We start from the raw sequence: 22,731 nt of genomic DNA, 5'->3' as shown, positions 1-22,731 counted from the left end.
AGATTAGGGGTTAATAATATTTAAATAGTGTTTGCGATGCGGGAGGGCTGCGGTTTATTATACTGGTGACGATGTTGGGGAGCGGCGGAATAGGGGTTAATACATTTTAATAGTGGTGGCGATGTCCGGAGTGGCAGATTAGGGGTTAATAAATTTATCTTCACACTTCTCCTTTTGAGTAGATGCATGGTTTAGACCAGTGATTTGCAACCTTTTTTTCCGTGGCACACTTTTTTACATTAAAAAATCCTGTGGCACACCATCATCGAAAAAATTTACAAAATCACACACTGTAGCCTAATACAGGACATACATACATACATACACACTGTACTGTGCTGTCATGCCATGCCTCCTACAAACTATACATGACATATTTACATTCATTCACAAACAATAATAATGATTGCCTGTGAATGAATGTCAATTTCATGGTTGTAAATGATGCCTGATGAGCCTGTCACATACCTTCCAATATTTCAAAATTTGAAAGAGGAACACCCCGCACTGTTGTCAGTCTGCCACGGCACACCAGAGGATCTCTCACGGCACACTGGTTGAAAAACACTGGTTTAGACCTTAATCGTTTATCTTGGACTGTTATTTGTATTTCTTGCTATTTCTTCAGCTAAAATGTTTTTCTTTTTTTCATGCGCACCTCCGTTTTTAATTTTTCATCAGGATAAGGTTGTTCTTCACACTAGCTATTCTTTACTTCCTAAAGTAGTATCTACAGGTACCTTTAACCAGGAACTTGCTGTTCCTTCTTTTTGCCCGGCCCCACAACTTGGATGTTGTAAGAGCTTTCAAATATTATGTGGGAGAAAAACAAAAGATTTCAGTACTTGTTTTTGCACTTTATCTTTCCTGCTTTTCTTTCTTACCCATCTACTTGGCTATATGTATGACTGAGGATCATGGGAAATATTTTAAGGCTCTGGTATGTTGAGGTGTCTTTTGCCTAGTGGTCAGGAGGGGAATATTCCCACATGGGATGAATTGTGGACTGTCAGGTAAACATACATTTTGTTTTGATCTCATTCTGGTTAACAAATGGCTCATAACCAGGATACAGAGGTTCTGCAATAATCTTTGACTCACAAAAAATTTCTTAGATAGTTCTGTATTTTACAAATTAATTAATAAGGGTAAATATTAATCGCAGCTATAGAACTAAAAAAGGGAGGACCTCAAGTAGAGCACCCTATATGCCATAGTCATACAGCTTTATTAGTGCCAGCAAAAAAAGGTCTCCACTGGATTCTCCAAATTAAAGCAAACTTTCTAGACTAAAGATTCTAATTGGATCAAAAACATGTTGATGAGGAGTTCTTACCTCGTGTTAATGCACTGCAGTGTATTAAGAGGGGTAACGTATATAAAATACTGAAACTTTACATTTGCTTTTTACATCAATCTATTACTCGAATTTCCAGTATACTTGTTGTTTGTAGATTCTACCACTTATTTGTCAATATAAGAAGGCTATTTTTGAGTGAGGGTTTGACCAAAAGTGCAGAGATAAATGTTGCTTAACCATTTTGCACATTGTTCAGCTACTATTGAAGGTGACTAACTAGCCTCTATTTCTCCAACATAGGTGTGTCCGGTCCACGGCGTCATCCTTACTTGTGGGGATATTCTCTTCCCCAACAGGAAATGGCAAAGAGCCCAGCAAAGCTGGTCACATGATCCCTCCTAGGCTCCGCCTTCCCCAGTCATTCTCTTTGCCGTTGTACAGGCAACATCTCCACGGAGATGGCTTAGAGTTTTTTGGTGTTTAAATGTAGTTTTTATTCTTCAATCAAGAGTTTGTTATTTTAAAATAGTGCTGGTATGTACTATTTACTCTGAAACAGGAAAGAGATGAAGATTTCTGTTTGTAAGAGGAAAATGATTTTAGCAACCGTTACTAAAATCGATGGCTGTTTCCACACAGGACTGTTGAGAGGAATTAACTTCAGTTGGGGGAAACAGTGAGCAGACTTTTGCTGCTTGAGGTATGACACATTTCTAACAAGACTCGGTAATGCTGGAAGCTGTCATTTTCCCTATGGGAACCGGTAAGCCATTTTCTTAGTTTAAGTAAAAGAATAAAGGGCTTCATTAGGGCTTAAAAAACTGGTAGACATTTTTCTGGGCTAAAACGATTACTTTACTAAGTATATTTGGCAGATTATTACTTTTAATAGTTGTTAAATCTTGGGGATTGTTTTAATAAAAACGGCAGGCACTGTATTGGACACCTTTTTCACTGGGGGCCTTTTCTAGTCATAGACAGAGCCTCATTTTCGCGCCTCTAATGCGCAGTTGTTTTTGGAAAGCATGGCATGCAGATGCATGTGTGAGGAGCTAAGAACCACTGAAAAAGCTTATAGAAGGCATCATTTGGTATCGTATTCCCCTCTGGGCTTGGTTGGGTCTCAGGAAAGCAGATACCTGGGACTGTATAGGGGTTAAATGTAAAAACGGCTCCGGTTCCGTTATTTTAAGGGTTAAAGCTTTCAAATTTGGTGTGCAATACTTTTAAGGCTTTAAGTTACTGTGGTGAAATTTTGGTGAAATTTGAACAATTCCTTCATACTTTTTCACATATTCAGTAATAAAGTGTGTTCAGTTTGAAATTTAAAGGGACAGTAACGGTTTTATTGTAAAACGTTTTTTGTGCTTTGTTGACAAGTTTAAGCCTGTTTAACATGTCTGAACCATCAGATAACGATGTTCTATATGTATGAAAGCCAATGTGTCTCCCCATTTAAATATATATGATATATTTGTGTCATAATGTCCAAACAAAGTAGGGATAATAATGCCATAGATATGATATTGCCCAAGATGATTCCTCTAATGAGGGGAGTAAGCATGGTACTGCATCATCCCCTTCTGTGTCTTCACCAGTTTTGCCCACACAAGAGGCCCCTAGTACATCTAGTGCGCCAATACTTATTACCATACAACAATTAATGGCTGTAATGGATAATTCTATTGCATGCATTTTTTCCAAAATGCCTACTTATCAGAGAAAGCGCGATTGCTCTGTTTTAAACACTGAAGAGCAAGAGGACGCTGATGATATCTGTTCTGACATACCCTCACACCTATCTGAAGGGGCCAGGAGGGAGGTTTTGTCTGAGGGAGAAATTTCAGATTCAGGGAAAATTTCTCAACAAGCAGAACCTGATATTGTAACTTTTAAATTTAAATTTCAACATCTCCACGCACTACTTAAGGAGGTATTATCTACTCTGGATGATTGTGACAATTTGGTCATTCCAGAGAAATTAGGTAAGATGGACAAGTTCCTAGAGGTTCCGGTGCCCCCTGATGTTTTTCCTATACCCAAGCGGGTGGCGGACATAGTAAATAAGGAGTGGGAAAGGCCCGGCATACCTTTTGTCCTCCCCCTATATTTAAGAAATTAGTTCCTATAGTCGACCCCAGAAAGGACTTATAGCATACAGTCCCCAAGGTCGAGGGGGCGGTTTCTACTCTAAACAAACGCACTTCTATTCCTATAGAAGATAGTTGTGCTTTCAAGATCCTATGGGTTAAAGGTTAGAGGGTTTGCTTAAAAAGATGTTTGTTCAGCAAGGTTACCTTCTACAACCAATTTCATGCATTGTTCCTGTCACTACAGCTGCGTGTTTCTGGTTCGAAGAACTAGAAAAGTCGCTCAATAAAGAATCTTCGTACGAGGAGGTTTTGGACAGAGTTCAAGCTCTTAAATTGGCTAACTCTTTTTTATTTTAGATGCCGCTTTGCAATTAGCTAGATTAGCGGCGAATAATTCAGGGTTTGCTATCGTGGCGCGCAGAGCGCTTTTGCTTAACATCCCTTTCAAGGGTAAAACACTGTTTGGCCCTGACTTGAAAGAGATTATTTCAGACATCACTGGGGGAAAGGGCCACGCCCTTCTTCTGGATAGGTCTTTTAAGGCTAAAAAGAAGCCAAATTTTCGTCCCTTTCGCAGAAACGGACCAGCCTCAAATTCTACACCCTCTAAGCAAGAGGGTAATACTTCTCAAACCAAGCCAGCCTGGAGGCCGATGCAAGGCTGGAACAAGGGTAAGCAGGCCAAGTCACCTGCCACTGCTACCAAAACAGCATGAAGTGTTGGCCCCCGATCTGGGAAGGATCTGGTGGGGGGCAGACTTTCTCTCTTTGCTCAGGCTGGGGCAAGAGTTGTTCAGGATCCTTGGGCGCTAGAAATAGTTTCTCAAGGTTATCTCCTGGAATTCAGGGAACTACCCCCAAGGGGAAGGTTCCACGGGTCTCAATTATCTTCGAACAGGCATTCTTACACTGTGTAGAAGACCTGTTAAGCATGGGAGTGATTCATCCTGTTCCATTAGGAGAACAAGGGATGGGTTTTTACTCCAACCTGTTCATAATTCCCAAAAAAGAGGGAACATTCAGACCTATTTTAGATCTCAAGATTCTAAACAAGTTTCTAAGGGTTTCATCATTCAAAATGGAAACCATTCGAACGATCCTTCCTACCATCCAGGAAGGTCAATTCATGACCACGGTGGACTTAAAGGATGCGTACCTACGTATTCCTATCCACAAGGAACATTTTCGGTTCCTAAGGTTCGCCTTTCTGGACAAGCATTACCTGTGGCACTTCCATTCGGATTAGCCACTGCTCCAAGGATTTTCACAAGGGTACTAGGGTCCCTTCTAGCGGTGCTAAGACCAAGGGGCATTGCAGTAGTACCTTACTTGGACGACATCCTGATTCAAGTGTCGTCTCTGTCAAAAGCAAGGGCTCATACGGACATTGTCCTAGCCTTTCTCAGATCTCACAGGTGGAAAGTGAACATAGAAAAAAGTTCTCTGTCCCCGTCAACAAGAGTTCCCTTCTTGGGAACAATAATAGTTTCCTTAGAAATGAAGGTTTTTCTGACAGAGGCCAGAAAATCAAAACTTCTAAGTACTTCATTCTGTTCTTCTTCCTTCCATAGCGCAGTCCATGGAAGTAATAGGTTTGATGGTTGCGGCAATGGACATAGTTCCTTTTGCACGAATTCATCTAAGACCATTGCACCTGTGCATGCTCAGACAGTGGAATGGGGATTATACAGACTTGTCTCCGACGATACAAGTAGATCAAATAACCAGAGATTCACTCCGTTGGTGGCTGACCCTGGACAACCTGTCACAGGGAATGAGCTTCCGCAGACCAGAATAGGTCATTGTCACGACCGACGCCAGTCTGGTGGGCTGGGGCGCGGTCTGGGAACCCCTGAAAACTCAGGGTCTATGGTTTCGGGAAGACTCTCTTCTCCCGATAAACATAATGGAACTGAGAGCGATATTCAATGCTCTCAAGGCTTGGCCTCGACTAGCAAAGGCCAAATTCATAAGGTTTCAATCAGACATCATGACGACTGTTACATATATCAACCATCAGGGGGTAACAAGGAGTTCCCTGGCGATGGAGGAGCATCCAGGGGAGTGGGAACTCCATCTGGAAATCTTTGCCCAAATAACTCAATTATGGGGCATTCCAGACATGGTTCTGATGGCCTCTCGTCAGAACTTCATGGTCCCTTGTTACGGGTCCAAATCCAGGGATCCCAAGGCGACTCTATTGGATACAATAGTAGCACCTTGGATCTTCAACCTAGCTTATGTATTCCCACCGTTTCCTCTCATTTCCAGGCTGGTAGCCAGGATCAATCTGGAGAGGGCTTCGGTGACCTTGATAGTTCCTGTGTGGCCACGCAGGACTTGGTATGCAGACCTGGTGAATGTGTCATCGGCTCCACCATGGAAGCTACCTTTGAGACAGGACCTTCTTATTCAGGGTCCATTCGAACATCCGAATCTGGTTTTCCTCCAACTGACTGCTTGGAGTTTGAACGCTTGATTTTATCAAAGCGTGGGTTTTCAGATTCTGTAATAGATACTCTTATTCAGGCTAGAAAGTCTGTAACTAGAAAAATTTACCATAATATATGGAAAAAATATATCTGTTGGTGTGAATCTAAAGGATTCCCATGGAACAAGATAAAAATTCCTAAGATTCTTTCCTTTCTACAAGAAGGTTTGGAGAAAGGATTTTCTGCGAGTTCTCTGAAGGGACAGATCTCTGCTTTATCTGTTTTACTTCACAAAAGGCTGGCAGCTGTGCCAGACGTTTAAGCGTTTGTTCAGGCTCTGGTTAGAATCAAGCCTGTTTACAGACCTTTGACTCTTCCCTGGAGTCTTAATCTAGTTCTTTCAGTTCTTCAAGGGGTTCCGTTTGAACCCTTACATTCCGTAGATATTAAGTTATTATCTTGGAAAGTTTTGTTTTAGGTTGCAATTTCTTCCGCTAGAAGAGTTTCTGAGTTATCTGCTCTGCAGTGTTCTCCGCCCTATCTGGTCCATGCAGATAAGGTGGTTTTACGTACTGAGCCTGGTTTTCTTCCGAAGGTTGTTTCCAACAAAAATATTAACCAGGAGATAGTTGTACCTTCTTTGTGTCCGAATCCAGTTTCATAGAAGGAACGTTTGTTACACAATTTGGACGTTGTCCGTGCTCTAAAATTCTATTTAGATGCTACAAAGGATTTCAGACAAACATCTTCCTTGTTTGTTGTTTATTCTGGTAAAAGGAGAGGTCAAAAAGCAACTTCTACCTCTCTATCTTTTTGGCTTAAAAGCATCATCAGATTGGCTTATGAGACTGCCGGACGGCAGCCTCCTGAAAGAATCACAGCTCATTCCACTAGGGCCGTGGCTTCCACATGGGCCTTTAAGAACGAGGCTTCTGTTGATCAGATATGTAAGGCAGCGACTTGGTCTTCACTGCACACTTTTACCAAATTTTACAAATTTGATACTTTTGCTTCTTCTGAGGCTATTTTTGGGAGAAAGGTTTTGCAAACCGTGGTGCCTTCCATCTAGGTGACCTGATTTGCTCCCTCCCATCATCGGTGTCCTAAAGCTTTGGTATTGGTTCCCACAAGTAAGGATGACGCCGTGGACCGGACACACCTATGTTGGAGAAAACAGAATTTATGTTTACCTGATAAATTACTTTCTCCAACGGTGTGTCCGGTCCACGGCCCGCCCGGGTTTTTTAATCAGGTCTGATGATTTATTTTCTTTAACTACAGTCACCACGGTATCATATGATTTCTCCTATGCAAATATTCCTCCTTTACGTCGGTCGAATGACTGGGGAAGGCGGAGCCTAGGAGGGATCATGTGACCAGCTTTGCTGGGCTCTTTGCCATTTCCTGTTGGGGAAGAGAATATCCCCACAAGTAAGGATGACGCCGTGGACCGGACACACCGTTGGAGAAAGTAATTTATCAGGTAAACATAAATTCTGTTTTTAAAACTCATCCGGGCTTTTACCTTCAGTGCCTAGACATGTAGTATACGGGGCTGAGCGTTATTGTTATACCAGACTGTGCTAGGTGGTAGAAATTATATGTGTGTACCTTTCTGTGCACCCAGCTGTTGTGTTCTTACAAAGTGATCCAAAGAGCTTGAAAAGTATTCTCTATACCCAACAAATTTAAATTTCATGTGAAAATGCTAAAACATTAATTACATTTTGTATGTAAGCTGTTCCTGTTTTGTCACTTTATTGTGAGCTTTTTATACTTCAGTAATGGATGACCTTATTTTTGTGAAACAGGAAATTCAACAGGTGAAGTCACCCGAGGATTTAGAAGCTTTTATGCTTAAACATGGGGAAAATATCATAGACACACTAGGAGCTGAGGTTGACAGACTTGAAAAGGAGCTAAAGGTAAGCCTTTAAATAAGATATCACTGACATTTAATTTAGCTAGTGGGTAACATCTAAAACGTACTGTATAAAATGCATTTTAAATCTGCTGTTTTGTTGTTGTAAAGAAATCTTTCATTTTAACGGCAGCACACTATCTCCTAATGACACACATTATTATATACCAAGGTTATCAAGCTTTATCTACCCTGGGGGGCTGCTGGCAAAGTGTGCTTCTCCTACATGGGCCGCTTAAACAGAGTGAATGCTCTGGAACTGGATATACTAGGAACTGGAAGTGAAATTAACCCAAGTAGTAGCGCAAACAATAGACATACACAGTCATCTATATCTTGTGAATTCCAAGTAAAGTGATCATACGGGAACTGTATAACAGCATTAAAAAGGGCATTTATCCAAGTAGTGCATGGTTGGAGTCTACATTGGACAATGCACGCTTGTCTTTATAGTTATCTTGTGAATGCCAGTGTAGATCATCAAGTAGTTATACCGCTTAAAATCCTATGGGTCCCAATTAATGATTTACCTGATAAACAAGGGAGGGCCAGATAAAACTATCTTGAGGACCACATATGGCCCTGTGGCCGGTACTTTGACACCCCTTATATACTAACAGGAAACATTCAAGAAATGATTGGATATTAAACTGACAATATTTCTCAAACATCTTAATTTTGCCTTTTAGGAAATATTATAACACAATTATTTTTTTCTTTTTTTTGTTAAATATTCATGTATGGAGAATAAAAATGTTCTTATGCTTGTCACTGCCCACCAATAAAGCAGTGGAAATTCTGCTTATCAGCCAGTGAGCAATTTGCCTTTAAAGTGACATTAATATCTATCTATTTTTTTAAATGGTGACTATGTTATAAAAAAATTAACTTTTAATTAATACCATTTCTATGTAGTAGGTCATATACACCCAGCAGCCCATCCAGCCACATTATTGATCTGGGGAGTGGAATTTCAGTGCTAGCATGCATGTGTCTTTCCTGTCAGTCATGCCTGCACATTAGACAGCAAACCGTGTGGCCTGAAAAAAAAATACTCTAACAAGGGGGGCAGTAAGGAGAATGAAATTAAGGAATGAATATATATATATAATTTTTTTTAACTATTTAGAAGCATTTTTATAGAGATAAATATTTATAAATAAACGTTCCACATACAAAACTATTATTGGGTAATAAGCAACTAATTAAACTTTATCACCACTTTAAAGAAGAGTTTCCTTCAAAATCAAAAGAAATCGGTATATGGTAATCTTTTTTTCCCATTCAGACAAAAACTTCCCCAAAAGACCAGAGCATTTTTAGCATTTTGCCCTCAATAGATTTAAACAGAAATAGAGCCCTTTTTTATATTTACCTAACAAAACTATATATTTTTTTTAATAGACAACCAAAAGTATTGATCAAGGCCCATTTTGGTATATTTCACCGCCAAATGCGATCAAATTAAAGAAAATCATTAACTTTTTCACAATTTTAGGTTTCTCACTGAAATTATTTACAAACCGCTTGTGCAATCATGGCACAAATTGTTGCAAATTCTTCTCTGGGATATCCTTAGTTAAAAAATAGGAGTCATATATGGCTTTGGTATTGTTTTTTGGTAATTAGAAGGCCGCTAAATACCGCTTGTAGGGTTCATTTTAGCTTTAGTGTAGAGATTAGCCTCCCACCTGACACATCCCACCCCCTGATCCCTCCCTGACCCCTCTAAAACAGCTCTCTTCCATCCCCTACCCCACAGTTGTCACCCCCATCTTAAGTACTGGCAGAAAATCTGCCAGTACTAAAATAAAAGGCTTTTTTTTTTTCTTCTTTTTTAATATACTGTATATATATTTATATGTTTTCGGCAGGGTAGTATCCCCCCTTACCTCCCAACCTCCCTGATCCCCCCAAACAGCTCTCTAACCCTCCCCCCTCTACCTTGACGCCATCTTGGGTACTGGCAGCTGTACCCAGTTTGCTGCAAATTAGGCAATTTAAAAAAAAAAAAAAAAAAACTAATTTTTTATTTTTTGTAGCTGCCCCCCCTCCCAGATCCCTTGCCGTCAACTGATCCCACATAGGAAACCCCTCATTGCCCCTCCTTCCCCCTCCTCCCTCCTTACCCCTCAATGACGCACTTATTTGCTTATTTTTTTTATCCCTGTAGCGTGGCTTTGCGGTCCCACCCACTCCCGCCCCCTACAGCGATGTGCTGCCCACCCGCCTCCCTCCTTACCCTCCCACCCACCAACGATCGGCACCACCGCTGTCCGATGCAGAGAGGGCCACAGAGTTGCCCTCTCTGCATCGGTAACTCTGCAAATCTATTTCTGCAGTTCCCCACTCGCTCAAAATAGCGAGATCACGGCAGAGAGAAGACCAGGGCTACAGCGTGTACGGCGCTGGTCGTTAAGGGGTTAAACAACCATTATATTGAAACATTGAAGTGCTTTAATTTATTGGAGTATGACATTTTATCACTAGCGATACAGCGGTAGTTTGCAGGGGTTAAAGGCATAGCTTTCCCGCTTCGCTAGTGATAAAATGTCCCCCTCTAACAAATTAGAAAATGTAATTTCTTTCTAATGACACGGTGAGTCCACAGATCATCATCAATTACTGTTAGGAATATCACTACTGGCCAGCAGGAGGAGGCAAAGAGCACCACAGACAAGCTGTTAAACGTCACGTCCCTTACTCATAACCCCCAATCATTCAGACGAAGGGAAATGGAAAAAATAACACAAAGGTGTAGAGGTGCCTGAGGTTTAGAAAAAGAAATTACTGTCTATATCTAAAGGGTGGGGTCGTGGACTCTCGATGTCTGGAAAGAGATAAATTTATCAGGTACGCATAAATTTTGTTTTCTTTCCTTAGATATGGAGGGTCCACAACGACAGTCCAATTACTAATGGGAACCAATACCCAAGCTAGAGGACAGGGAATGAATAGCTTCTTACCCACAACCCCCCAGTCATACTTTTTCCCTCTTGTGCAAGGAGGAGGTGAAGTGGTTGGTGTCTGACTTCAATCAATAATTTTTTTTTTTGAAAGCAGAGCAAGCTTGCTCTGTTCTTTCCTCTCAAGATGGGGTCTAGCTGTACTCCACGTTAGTCTCTTCAGTAGGGCAGTGGTGGCTTTAAGGCAGTTAGGAACTTGTAAGGTGGGCCTTGCTGCTTTTTCCTAACACTCTGCTGTCCTGGTATAGAAAGCCTGAGTAAGTTTACTCTGTCTTTCCTTGTTTCACAGGTCTCTGTGAGGAGCGGTATCCCCTCAAGCTGGGTGAGCTGTCCCCCTGCCGGATGGCTAGATGCAGGTAAGTGCTTTTTATCTTCCAGGTTGGGAGTTTAAAGGAGGCACTTTGGGATTCCTGCAAAGTTTTTATGGGGACATACATATATCCTAGTTGGGGTATATTGTAAGGCAGTGTGCAGGCACTTAATGTGACTTTGGCAAGAGGCTTTTCTCCCTTTTATTAGAGATGAAGGGGTTAATTGATTGTAGATTACCATCTGAGGGGCCAGTTTTCTTTGTAAAGCGAACAGAACTATGTCAGGTTTTAATCTGTCCTAAGGGTCTATACAGAGAACAACTAACAAGTAATTGTAAATAGACTTACAAGTAAGAATAGGTAACTTAAATCTGTGAGAAAAATTCCACCAACTGAGCCCTATCAGAGTCATAGCTAGATTTGTATTAGTTAGAAAAAATGTTTTTCTTATCCATTTATACACTAAAGTTTATTAAGTCAATATATTTAACCACACATACATTTAGCAAGAGCTAAAGATTAAAAACACTGCACCCAAGTTGAGCTATGGTTTTTTAAATTAATATGAAATCAGCATCAAAGGTATCTTGCAGCAAAATTATAAATATAGGCTAAGCCCTTACAATCCGAGGGCTAGTTTAAGTTTAAATTTTACCAAGTTAGTTATAAAGCTGCAATTTACCAGACCAACAAGGGTGAGCAAGTTAAAAAAAGGGCCCTCGGATTGTAAGGGCTTAGCCTATATTTATAATTTTGCTGCAAGATACCTTTGATGCTGATTTCAGATTAATTTAAAAAACCATAGCTCAACTTGGGTGCAGTGTTTTTAATCTTTAGCTCTTGCTAAATGTATGTGTGGTTAAATATATTGACTTAATAAACTTTAGTGTATGAATGGATAAGAAAAACATTTTTTCTAACTAATACAAATCTAGCTCTGACTCTGATAGGGCTCAGTTGGTGGAATTTTTCTCACAGATTTAAGTTACCTATTCTTACTTGTAAGTCTATTTACAATTACTTGTTAGTTGTACTTTGCTTTTAACTTTAAATCTGTGGCAGGAGGTATTAGCGGTTAGGAGATTATAAAACTCAAATTGGGCTATTTGCCTTTAACCACTAACCTCTTGTATATAATATACTCTGCCCTACCCCCACCTACTCTTACTCTAAATTGTCTATACAGAGAAGGCTGATGCCTGTTATGTTTGGGGTCGCTATGCGGTTCTATATCTCTGTCCTGGTTATGGGTATTGGGAGAGAAAGCTATTCGGTTGCTACTGATCTAGTTTTAGGTGTGTGTGTGTGTGTAGGATATTCAGTAACGGGACTTTGGTCATCTTAATCAGGGGCGCACTATTCGGGAGATAGTTATTTTTTACCGACCTCACTTTATGTCCTTGGCAGACAATCTGCCTCTAAACTAGGTTTGTATTCAGAGGGCGGGAGTTTGAGCGCCATTAGTCTGTGGCGCACTGATTCTTCTTGTTAGTTGTTTGTCTCCACCTATTTTTTGTTCCGTATCGGAGCGGCGCCATTTTGACTGCTCCCTAGTGAACATGTGACCCGGCTCCTTCTTTGACGTGAGAAGGGAGCGGCGGTCTTGTTTAAGAGTCTCATTGTACTTGAGACTAGTCTGCTCCATGGTTAGCAGTTGTTCATAGCTGCAGTTGAGTTCTACAGTCAGTGTCATAAAAGACACATAATCAGTTATTTTTCAAACCTGAGTATTTATGTATATAAGCATGTTGCTACATAAATATATGCCTACTTTTTCTATATGTAACACAGTGATCATGTGAATTCAGGCAGGATGCATTAAAGGGACACTGTACCCAAAAATTTTCTTTCATGATTCAGATAGAGCATGCAATTTTAAGCATCTTTCTAATTTACTCCTATTGTCAAATTTTCTTTATTCTCTTGGTATCTATATTTGAAAAGCAAGAATTTAAGTTTAGATGCCGGCCTATTTTTGGTGAACAACCTGGGTTGTCCTTGCTGATTGGACAGCACCAATAAACAAGTGCTGTCTATGGTTCTGAACCACAAATTGACTGGCTCCTTAGCTTAGATGTCTTCTTTTTCAAATAAAGAAAGCAAGAGAACAAAGAAAAATGTATAATAGGAGTAAATTAGAAAGTTGCTTAAAATTGCTTGCTCTATATGAATCACAAAAGAAAAAATTTGGGTTCAGCGTCCCTTTAATCTGTTAATTCATTGTTACTATATATATATATATATATATATATATATATATATATATATATATTTAAATTGCCCTATATATATATATGTATATTACATTGCCCTGTGTTTAGGCTAATTTATAATCTTTTAAAGTGATAGCACTTTTATTTGTCTTTTTGTTTGAAATGGACATTAAAGATTATAGTATGTTTATTTTGAGATAGCCTCATGTCTCTCAGGATGATGCTTTTCAGGCATGCCACAGCTTTCTCCTCAAAGTCCCAAGCCTTTTATGGTGTCACATGCAGTGCCCTGCAGTTCCTCTCAATCTCCTGGAGGAGTTGTTTGCCCGTAGCCTTTGCTACATAGGTATCTGGCGGTATCTGTGGCATCTTCTGTTTTTCCTATACTAAGGGAAATCGCAAGAGGAATTTTTGAGAATCAGTTAGTTAGGTTTCTGTTCTTCCTACTGCCTCACAGGTGGTTCTTCCTCTTTGGTCTGATGAGGTGGATATGTTAGTAGTCTCTGAGGGTGAGATCTCAAAATCGGACAGTATAATTCCTTCACCTGATACTGAAGTATTATCCTTCAGTTTTAAACCTTAACACCTTTGTGTATTGTTTAAGGAGGTTTGGCTACGATTCCGTTTCGTTGGCGTTGTCAATCCTAAGAATCTAGTAAACTTTATATATACTAAGATTACTCTGTGAAAGTTTTTTCCTTGGCACAGACTGTGCTGGGAGATTTTTCTCTGGAATGGAGGAGCCTTCGGCTTTTCCGCCCTGAATGCGCCTGATCTCGTCCGATCTGGGAAGCTAAGCAGGGTCGGGCGGGGTTAGTCTTGGAAGTCAAGCACGGTGCCTTTAAGTAGTAGGGACCATTCCTGTTCTGGCTAGGAGAACTTTGATCCCTGGGGAATATAGCTGTTCTTCCCAGGTTCAGTGGGTTCATTTTCTAATATGACTCAGCCCTTGATCCTCAGGGAGGGTAGTTACTCCTTTGTGGATCCCTGGTTAAAAAAACTGGAGGTTAATGGTTCATTTTAAGCCTTGTCTTATTAGACTTGTTAGACTTGCTCTTCTAGCCTGCCGAGCTTGGGCCTGAAATCTATATGGAGCAGCTGAGAAACCTACCTGTGGCTTGGTGGTACAGCCTAGGGTTTTTAGTTCTGTGATTGCAGTTTCAAATGCTTCCTCTAAATCCACACTTCTGGCGTTTTCCTTTCAAGGATGGTCCTTGTTTGGATTGAGTAGAATTATTCCTCGAACCTTAAGGGTTTTTCTACTATTTGTCTAGAGAGTATGACCAGAGGAAAGTTTTCCTTTTCTTCCCTCTGCAGGGTCAGTCTTGGCCTTTGTATTCCATTCTCAGATGTCTCCCAGGGGCAGATTTCTCCTTTTAAGGTATTTGCATTATGGGTGTTTTTAGTGACATTCCTTGAACTGGGTACGGGACTTCCTTTCTAGTGACCACGAAAAGGTTTGAATAGTATCCCAAACCTCTCACTGCAATAGGCACTGGGACAATAACTCCTAAGAGGACAAATCCCGTACACGCCCCAGAAAGGCTTCCCTCCTTACTGTGTCAGGAAGACCGAAGGAATCTGCCCTTGGCTGAGACTTAATACCTATCTAAAAACCTTGAGCTATGTCCCCTCATTCAAGATGGAGACAATAAGGGCCATTCTTCCCCTCGTTTGAGAGGGGTAGTTCATGACCACGATAGATTTGAAGGATGCTCCCTTCATGTGCCAATCCTCTAGGACCACTTTCAGTTTCTAAGGTTGCATTCCTGGACCAGCACTTCCAGTTTATTGCCCTTCCGTTTGGTCTAGCTACAGCTTCAAGAATCGTAATCTCTCCTCTGTCTTCTTCGCTCACATGGATGGAAGATAATCTAGAGAGAGTTCTCTTGTGTCAAGTACCAGGGTCAAATCATGGGTACTGTTATAGTCTCCATAGACATGAGAATATTTTTATCAGATCAGAGACGTTGCAAGCTAGCTTCAACACGTCTTGCCCCTCAGATCTCTTTAAGTCCACCTGTGGCTTGGTGTATGGAGGTGCTTGGTCTCATGGTGTCCAGCATGGGCATCATTTCCCTTGCCAGGTTTCACCTCAGACTGTTGCAACTGTGCATGCTGAAGGAGTGAAACGACAATCATTCAGATCTGTCTCAACAGATTTCTCTAGACAACTGTTTCGAGATAATCGCTCTCTTGGTGGTTCTATCCAGATCACTTATCCTGAGGGACGTCCGTCTAAGACCTTCCTGGGTGATTGTGACTATGGTTGCGAGTCTGTCAGGATGGGGAGTTGTTTGGGGTGCCAGGAAGGCACAGGGCCTATGGTCTCAGGAGGTAAAGCTCCCTCCTGACCTCATTTTGGATCTTCGGGCAATATACAATGCTCTGAAGGCTTGGCCTCTGCTGGGTTCGTCCTAGTTATTTAGTTTCCAATCAGACAATATATACTCAATGGCTTACCTCAACCATCAGGGGGGAACCAAAAGCTCCCTAGTTATGAGGGAAGTATCTTGGATTCTGGTGTGGGGGAGACCCACATTTGTTTGCTGTCAGCGATCCACATTCCAGGTGTGGACAACTGGGAAGCGGATTTCCTCAGCAGACACTCCTTTCATCTGGGGGAGTGGTCTCTCCATTCCAAATGTGTTTGCAGAGATTTGCTAGAGGAAGATCTTATAACGTCTCAATACCAAGCTACCTAGATAGAGGTCGAGGTACAGGGATCCTCAGGCGGAGCTAACAGATGCATTAGCAGTGCCTTGGAGGTTCATTCTAATTTAGCCTTTCTGGCCGTTACCACTACTTCCTAGTGTAGTGTCTCGAGTCAAGAAGGCGTCAGTGATACTGATTGCTCTGTCTTGGCCGCAAAGGATATGGTTCACGGATATAGTGGGGATGTCATTATCTCCTCCGTGGAAGTTACCTTGTCGCAGGGATCTGCTGACCAAGGTTTCTTTGTTCATCATTGTCTAGATTCTCTGAGGCTGACTGCGTGGCTATTGAACGCTTAGTCCTAGCCAAGAGAGGGGTTTCTCAGAGAGTTATTTTTATTCTCATCATACTCGTAAGCTGCTTGCTCATGGCACCTGTCATAAGGTGTGGAGGACCTACTTTTTCTGTTCTCCAGGATGATCTGGAGAAGGGCCTTTCTGCAAGTCCCCTGATGGGACAGTTTTCGGCCCTGTCTGTGTTACTGCACAAGAGGTTTGTTGAGCTTCCAGATGTGCAGCCATTTGTTAAGGCTCTGCTGGGATCAGACCTGTGTTTAGATCTAGGCTCCTCCTTGGAGTTTAAATCTTGTTCTTAAGTGTTGCATTGGGCTCCGTTGGAGCCTATTCATGAAGTAGACACAAAATTGTGGTCTGGGAAGGTTCATTTTCTACTGGTTATTGCTTATGAATGCAGAGTATCTGTGATTGCTGCTTTGCAATGTGTCCCTCCTTATCTGGCTTTTCATACCGATAAGACTGTTTTACGAACCAAGTTAGGTTTCTTCCTAAGGTTGTGTCAATTCGTAACATCAATCAAGAGATAGTGGTTCCTTTTTATGCCCTAATCCTCAGTCGGAACGTTTACAACGTAATTTTGTGCCTTGAAGTTCTATCTTCGGTCCACAAAGGAAGCGTAGGGGTCAGAGGGCCTCTTCGGCTTCCTTACCTTTTTGATTGAGGAGTGTCATCCGTTTTGCATAGAGACGGCGAGACATAAGCTTCCTCTGTGGATTACGGCTCTTTCTATGAGAGCAACAGTTTCCTTTTGGGCCTTCTATGATGAGGCCTCTATGGATCTGATTGGTAAGGCGGCTACCTGGTTCTCCTTACATACTTTTTCAATATTTTACAAGTTTTATGTTTTTGCTTCTGCTGAAGCAGCCTTCGGGAGAAGGGTTTTGCAGGCTGTGGTGCCCTCAGATTGGGTCCGCCTCTCTTTTTCCCTCCCGTTAGCATTCCGTGTACTCTAGAGCTTGGATATATGTTTCCCAAAAGTAAGGAATGCAGCTGTGGACTCTTCCCATATTAAGATGGAAAACATAAATTATGCTTACCTAATAATTTCATTTCCATCTGTATGGGAAGAGTCCACAGCTCCCGCCCGTGTTCTCCGGTGGGCGGCCATACATTTTTTTTTTCTTCTGGCACCTTTTTCACCCTGATATTTTTCCTACTGTTCCTTATTCCCTCGGCAGAATGACTGGGGTTATGAGGAAGTGGGGGCGGTATTTAAGCCTTTGGCTGGGTGTCTTTGCCTCCTCCTGGTGGCCAGGTTCTGTATTTCCCAAAAGTAAGGAATGCAGATGTGTACTCTTCCCATACAGATGGAAATGAAATTATTAGGTAAGCATAATTTATGTTTTTTCAACTTAGACTTTGTGCAAGCCTTTAAGTTCTATTTGTAGGCTAAAAGGCCTTTCGTCAGTCTTCACCTTGTTTGTTTGTTTGTTTTCTGGGAAAGGCTAAGATCAGTAGGTTTCTGCCATTTTTCTTCTCTCTGGTGAAGAAGTATTATTTTTTGTTTGGCGATGAGATTTACAACTCATTCCACCAGGGTGGTGTGCTTTTCTTGGGCCTCCAAGAATGAGGTCTATGTTGAGCAAATTTTATAAAATTTATACTTTTGCCTCGGCTGAGGTTTCTTTTGGGAGAAAGGTTCTTCTGGCAGTGGTGCCTGCTGTTTAGGTTACCTGTCTTGCCCTCCCATATTATCTGTGTCCTCTAGCTTGGGTATTGATTCCCAACAGTAATTGATGATGATCCGTGGACTCACTGTGTCATTAGAAAGAAAACACAATTTATGCTTACCTGATAGATTTATTTATTTCTTGACACAGTGAGTCCTCTGCACTTTGTGTTACTTCCTTTCTCTTCTTTCCTTTGGTCGAATAACTGGGGGATTGTGGGTAGGAAGTGCTATTTAACAGCTTGGCTGTGGTTCTCTTTGCCTCCTCCTGCTGGCCAGGAGTGATATTCCCAACAGTAATTGATGATCCGTGGACTCACCGTGTCAAGAAAGAAATGCATTTATCAGGTAAGCATAAATTTAGTTTTTTACTATATAATTTCCCTTTAAATCATTCATATACTCGATAGGAAGGTTTTCTGCCTTTTTAATCTAAATCCATAATGATATAGACACAAAACAGACTTCTTTTTATATAATAATTGCAATGTTTTATTTATATTTAGGCTGTTGCTCTTATTCTTCTCAGGGAATAACCATAAATAAATGCCAGATTTTGAAACTCTGTTTTTTTTTTGAGAGAAAGAAAAAAAAAACATTGAATTTATTTGTATTTAACTGAGAAAGCTTTATAATAGATATTTAAATTAAAAAAAAAGTATCCAAAAATTTCCAAAAACGGGCTCATGAATTTCTGCAAGTTATGACAAATGTAGTTTACCCTAGCAAATAAAGACAAATCAGCAGTTGTCACTACATATTGTTTCTAAGGGCAACTGGTTCAGACTTCCCTCACTATCATGAAGCATGAAATTTCTGTCTGCACAATGTGGCAATAGGAATGCATGCAGACAATGTTTATATATATATATATATATATATATATATATATATATATATATATATATATATATATATATATATATATATATATATATATATATACCTATATATGTGTATGTATTTATTGTTATATATTATTTTATTGATTAATCAATGCATTAGGTATCCTATTTTTTTTGGAGTTCTGCATTAAATTTATTTTCTTTGTTTCAGCAACTTAACCCTGAGGTTCGACACGTTGACTTAGAAATTTTGTAGATGCTGAAGAATCTTTTTTTCATTCTTTTAACGGTAGAAGAAGAAAAGAAATGTTAAAGAATCATCATTTAATTTTCCTGTGTGCATGTTCCATGATTAAATTGTAAATGAGTGCTGATCACATAGCAATGCAGATGTTTAGCATAAGTCATGTTTACAAGTGCATTTTCAAGTCATTTGTTGTAAAATTATTAGCAATCATTTGTGAGGAAAAAGATGTTATTTATTTGTGATACTGCCTCACTGAAGTAATCTAGTTTTATTTCATTCCATCTGCATATTTGACCGTCTTTATTTATTTTTCTTGTTTTTATAAAGTAAGAAGATAAGGTGAGAAATTTGCACTCCATTGTGTATTTGGACCTCATGATTTATTTTGTTTTTAAGTAGCCTATTGTACAACTCAAAAGATATTTTTCCAGTTTCTGTTATAGAGGTTCCAAAAACTCTGATCTTTCCTCACCTTTAACATAGATTTTGTAATTCTTTCAAACCTAATTATAAAATTATTTCTTTGACCGGGTGATCTTCCATTGCTGAGTGACTATCTGTTTGTATTAATTATTATACATGAGAGATCGTATTGCACTTATTGTGATAGCACTGCATATTTTTTATCCTCAATTATGCAAGTCCTCCTTCCATGTGCCCTGTCCAATATTGCCCAGGATGTATTATATACATTTCTAAAGTCAAAGCTTAGATGCAAAGTCATTAATTGTAGAATACTGGCAGAATTTGAAGACCTTTTTATGACAGCTTTGTTTAATGTACAGAATATGGTTCCCCTTTTGGGGGACTTAATTGTATTTATATTGTTACATATGTTCTTTATAGGAGGACATTAATTAACATAGTTTTGAATTTCATTTTTAGCTTCATTCTTTCCTGCCAATAAAGGAGCATTTCAACCATAATTTTTACGCTCATTAACATTATCATCTATATAAACCACTTTTTATATTGTAACTGAAAATTATAGAGTCTATTCCAGTTTTAACAGAGACTAAAAAAACTCTGAAATCAGGGTTGTCCTCCATTTTCTCTTGAAGGTTGGAGACAGACCAGATTTTAAGGATGCATTTGTGTTATATGCAACTAGTGGTTTATACAGGGATATCCAAAGAATAGGGTTTGTCTCAAGTTATCAAGGATAAACATTGGACAACCTTTCTCTAAACATCTCATTTTGCAAATAGGAAGCTATATTTTTTATTTATTGATAAACATTCAAAGCACTGATGTCTAAATCAGGTTGTATTAAAAAAAAAAAAAAAAAAGTTTTGTTGATTAAGTAAATGTTTTGATGTAAAATGACACCGGCTTGTAATCTTTTTTTTCTCACTGTGTTCAAACGTTTTAGCTCTGGAAAAAATATCATTCTAGCGATAGGTGACTTTATAGAAGAAAATGTATATGTGTCAGAACTCCATAAAGCAAAATCTCTGTAAGTTCTGTAAGTAAAATATATAGTTGATATATAATTAAAGATCATAACATTATTTAAAGTTTATTAGCAAGAAAAAAAAAAAATTGGCTTAGATACTGTATGATATTATAGAATATTTGTTATTCTTGTAACTAAAGCTTAAACCATACACCCACCCAACACAACGTTAGTAAAAGAACAATTTAGGAAGTATATAGCAGTCATGTTTTATATTTGTAGGCCTGCATTTGATCAGTACTGTTTATCCATTGGTGTGTTTAGTTTTCATGCTGACATAGACAATTCTAAATTTGTATCCCGTCATGTAAACCAGCCCTAATTGTACACTTCTCTCAACTGCAAATACATTATTTTTAATAAACAATGCAGGATCAATATAATTGTAGTCCATTTTTATTTGAAACCCCACTCTTTACTTAAAGGGACATAATACTCATATGCTAAATCACTTGAAACTGATGCAGTATAACTGTAAAAAGCTGACAGGAAAATATCACCCGAGCATCTCTGTGTAAAAAAGGAAGATATTTTACCTCACAACTTCCTCAGGTCAGCAGAGTAAGTTCTGTGTAAAAAAAAAAAAAAAAAAAATTTGAAGAAATGAACTGCAGCCAATCAGCATCAACAGTGCTGAGGTCATGAACTCTTTTACTGTGATCTCATGAGATTTCATAGTAAACTTCCTTTAAACTGAATAGGGAAATAACATGAGTGCACAAGGCTCAACCCCTTAGCTGTCCTGGGACAGACATGCTGATTTGCTGCTTAGAAGTGCTTTACAATGGGATGTGGCTACTGAGGAATTTTTGAGGTAAAATATCTTTCTTTTTTACATAGAGATGTTCAGGTGATATTTTCTAGTCAGCTTTTTACAGCTATGCTGCATCACTTCAAGTGTTTCAACATTTGGGTATTATGGCCCTTTAACTCTTTGAGTGCTAAGCAATTTCCCACCTGGGTGCTAAGCTGGATTTGAGCCGTCGTCAGCACCTGACTGGGAAAATGTGCAACAGCTCGGAGCCTACTGTGTAAGATGAACTTTTACATTGTTTCTATTTCTTAGTAAACTACTGTATAAACCTTTTTAAAATTAACTTTTTAAGAAAGGTGGAGAGGAGGGTAATGGGGGAGGGTACCATTGCCATCTGCTATTCTGCATAAGCATTTGATATATTATGTGAGTGAATTACTATAGGGCCACAATAGTCGAAAAATACATAGTCTAATTTGTTAAGCATGTAATTTTGCGACTGTCGACCCTGCACTACTTTGTGTTTAACCCCTGCAAAATGCAGGTCCCAAATGGAAACTGCTGCTGATCTAATCATCAGGGTTAGTTGAACATTAGTTCTTTTAAACAGCGGCAAATTAGAGCATGTCTTTTTTTTACTATTCTGGACCTTTAATAGTGTATTCATTGTATATGTAATTATAAGTTTGGTGAATCAATACAAAGGACCAAAGACAGGACAAAAAATCGAAGTCTGGTAAGAACTTCAAAAACTGAAGTTCGAAATATCATGATTTTAATATTATTATATTTTATTTATAAAGAGCCAATATATTCCACAGTGCTGTACATGGGTACAATTTATATAAGTAAAACAATACTACAATACTTGTAAGAGACAAGACAAAATTTGTCAAAAATACTAGAGTAATCTAAAAGGCTAGGAGGGTGAGAAACTGAAGATGAGGACTGCAAGGGTGAGAATGATAATACATTGTTGGATGAGGGAAATTATTAGGTAAATGGTATTTATTTGTTATTAAGTTGGGTGGTAGGCCTCCCTGAACAAAAAAATCTTTAGGTAGTGTTTAAAAGAAGGCAGATTAGGAGAAAGTCCAGCACGAGGGAGTGCTTTCCATTGGGTTGGTGCTGCAAGAGGAACGTCCTGCAGTCTAGCATGGGAAGAGGTGATGAAATAAGATGCAAGGAGCAGGTCATTGTTGGGTCTTAGAGGGTCGGCTGGAGTATATTTGATGATTAGTGGGGGAGCAGCATTGGTAAGGGCTTTGTAGGTCAGGGTGAGAATTTTGAATTTAACTCTGCTGTGAATGGGGAGCCAGTAAAGGGACTTTCATAGAGGTGCAGCAGATACAGAGTGGCGGGAAAGCTGGCTTAACCTGGCAGAGGCATTTAGGATGGATTGAAGGGGAAGAGGCAGGACTGAGGAAGGCCAGATAGGTTATTGCAGTAGTAAAGTCAGAAAATAACATGGGTGTGGATTAGCTGCTTAGTGGTGTCAGCGCTCAGAAACTGA

At 39.7% G+C, this 22,731-nt stretch overlaps 1 protein-coding gene across 1 annotated transcript in view; it reads left to right on the top strand.

Moving 5' to 3' along the window:
• SLC30A9 (solute carrier family 30 member 9) overlaps positions 1 to 20,847 on the top strand; it is a 588,622-nt gene extending 567,775 nt beyond the window's left edge. Inside the window, exons 17-18 of the mRNA XM_053704010.1 lie at positions 7,637 to 7,750; positions 18,973 to 20,847. Of these exons, the coding sequence (XP_053559985.1) occupies positions 7,637 to 7,750; positions 18,973 to 19,017 (159 nt within the window). The 3' untranslated portion in view covers positions 19,018 to 20,847. The remainder of the gene's footprint in view (positions 1 to 7,636; positions 7,751 to 18,972) is intronic.
• The last annotated feature ends 1,884 nt before the right edge of the window (positions 20,848 to 22,731 follow it).

Source organism: Bombina bombina, chromosome 2 (assembly GCF_027579735.1).
Source record: "Bombina bombina isolate aBomBom1 chromosome 2, aBomBom1.pri, whole genome shotgun sequence".
NCBI lineage: Eukaryota > Metazoa > Chordata > Amphibia > Anura > Bombinatoridae > Bombina > Bombina bombina.
The sequence above is the reverse complement of the archived record's forward strand: the minus strand, read 5'-3'. Positions and strand labels throughout refer to the sequence as shown.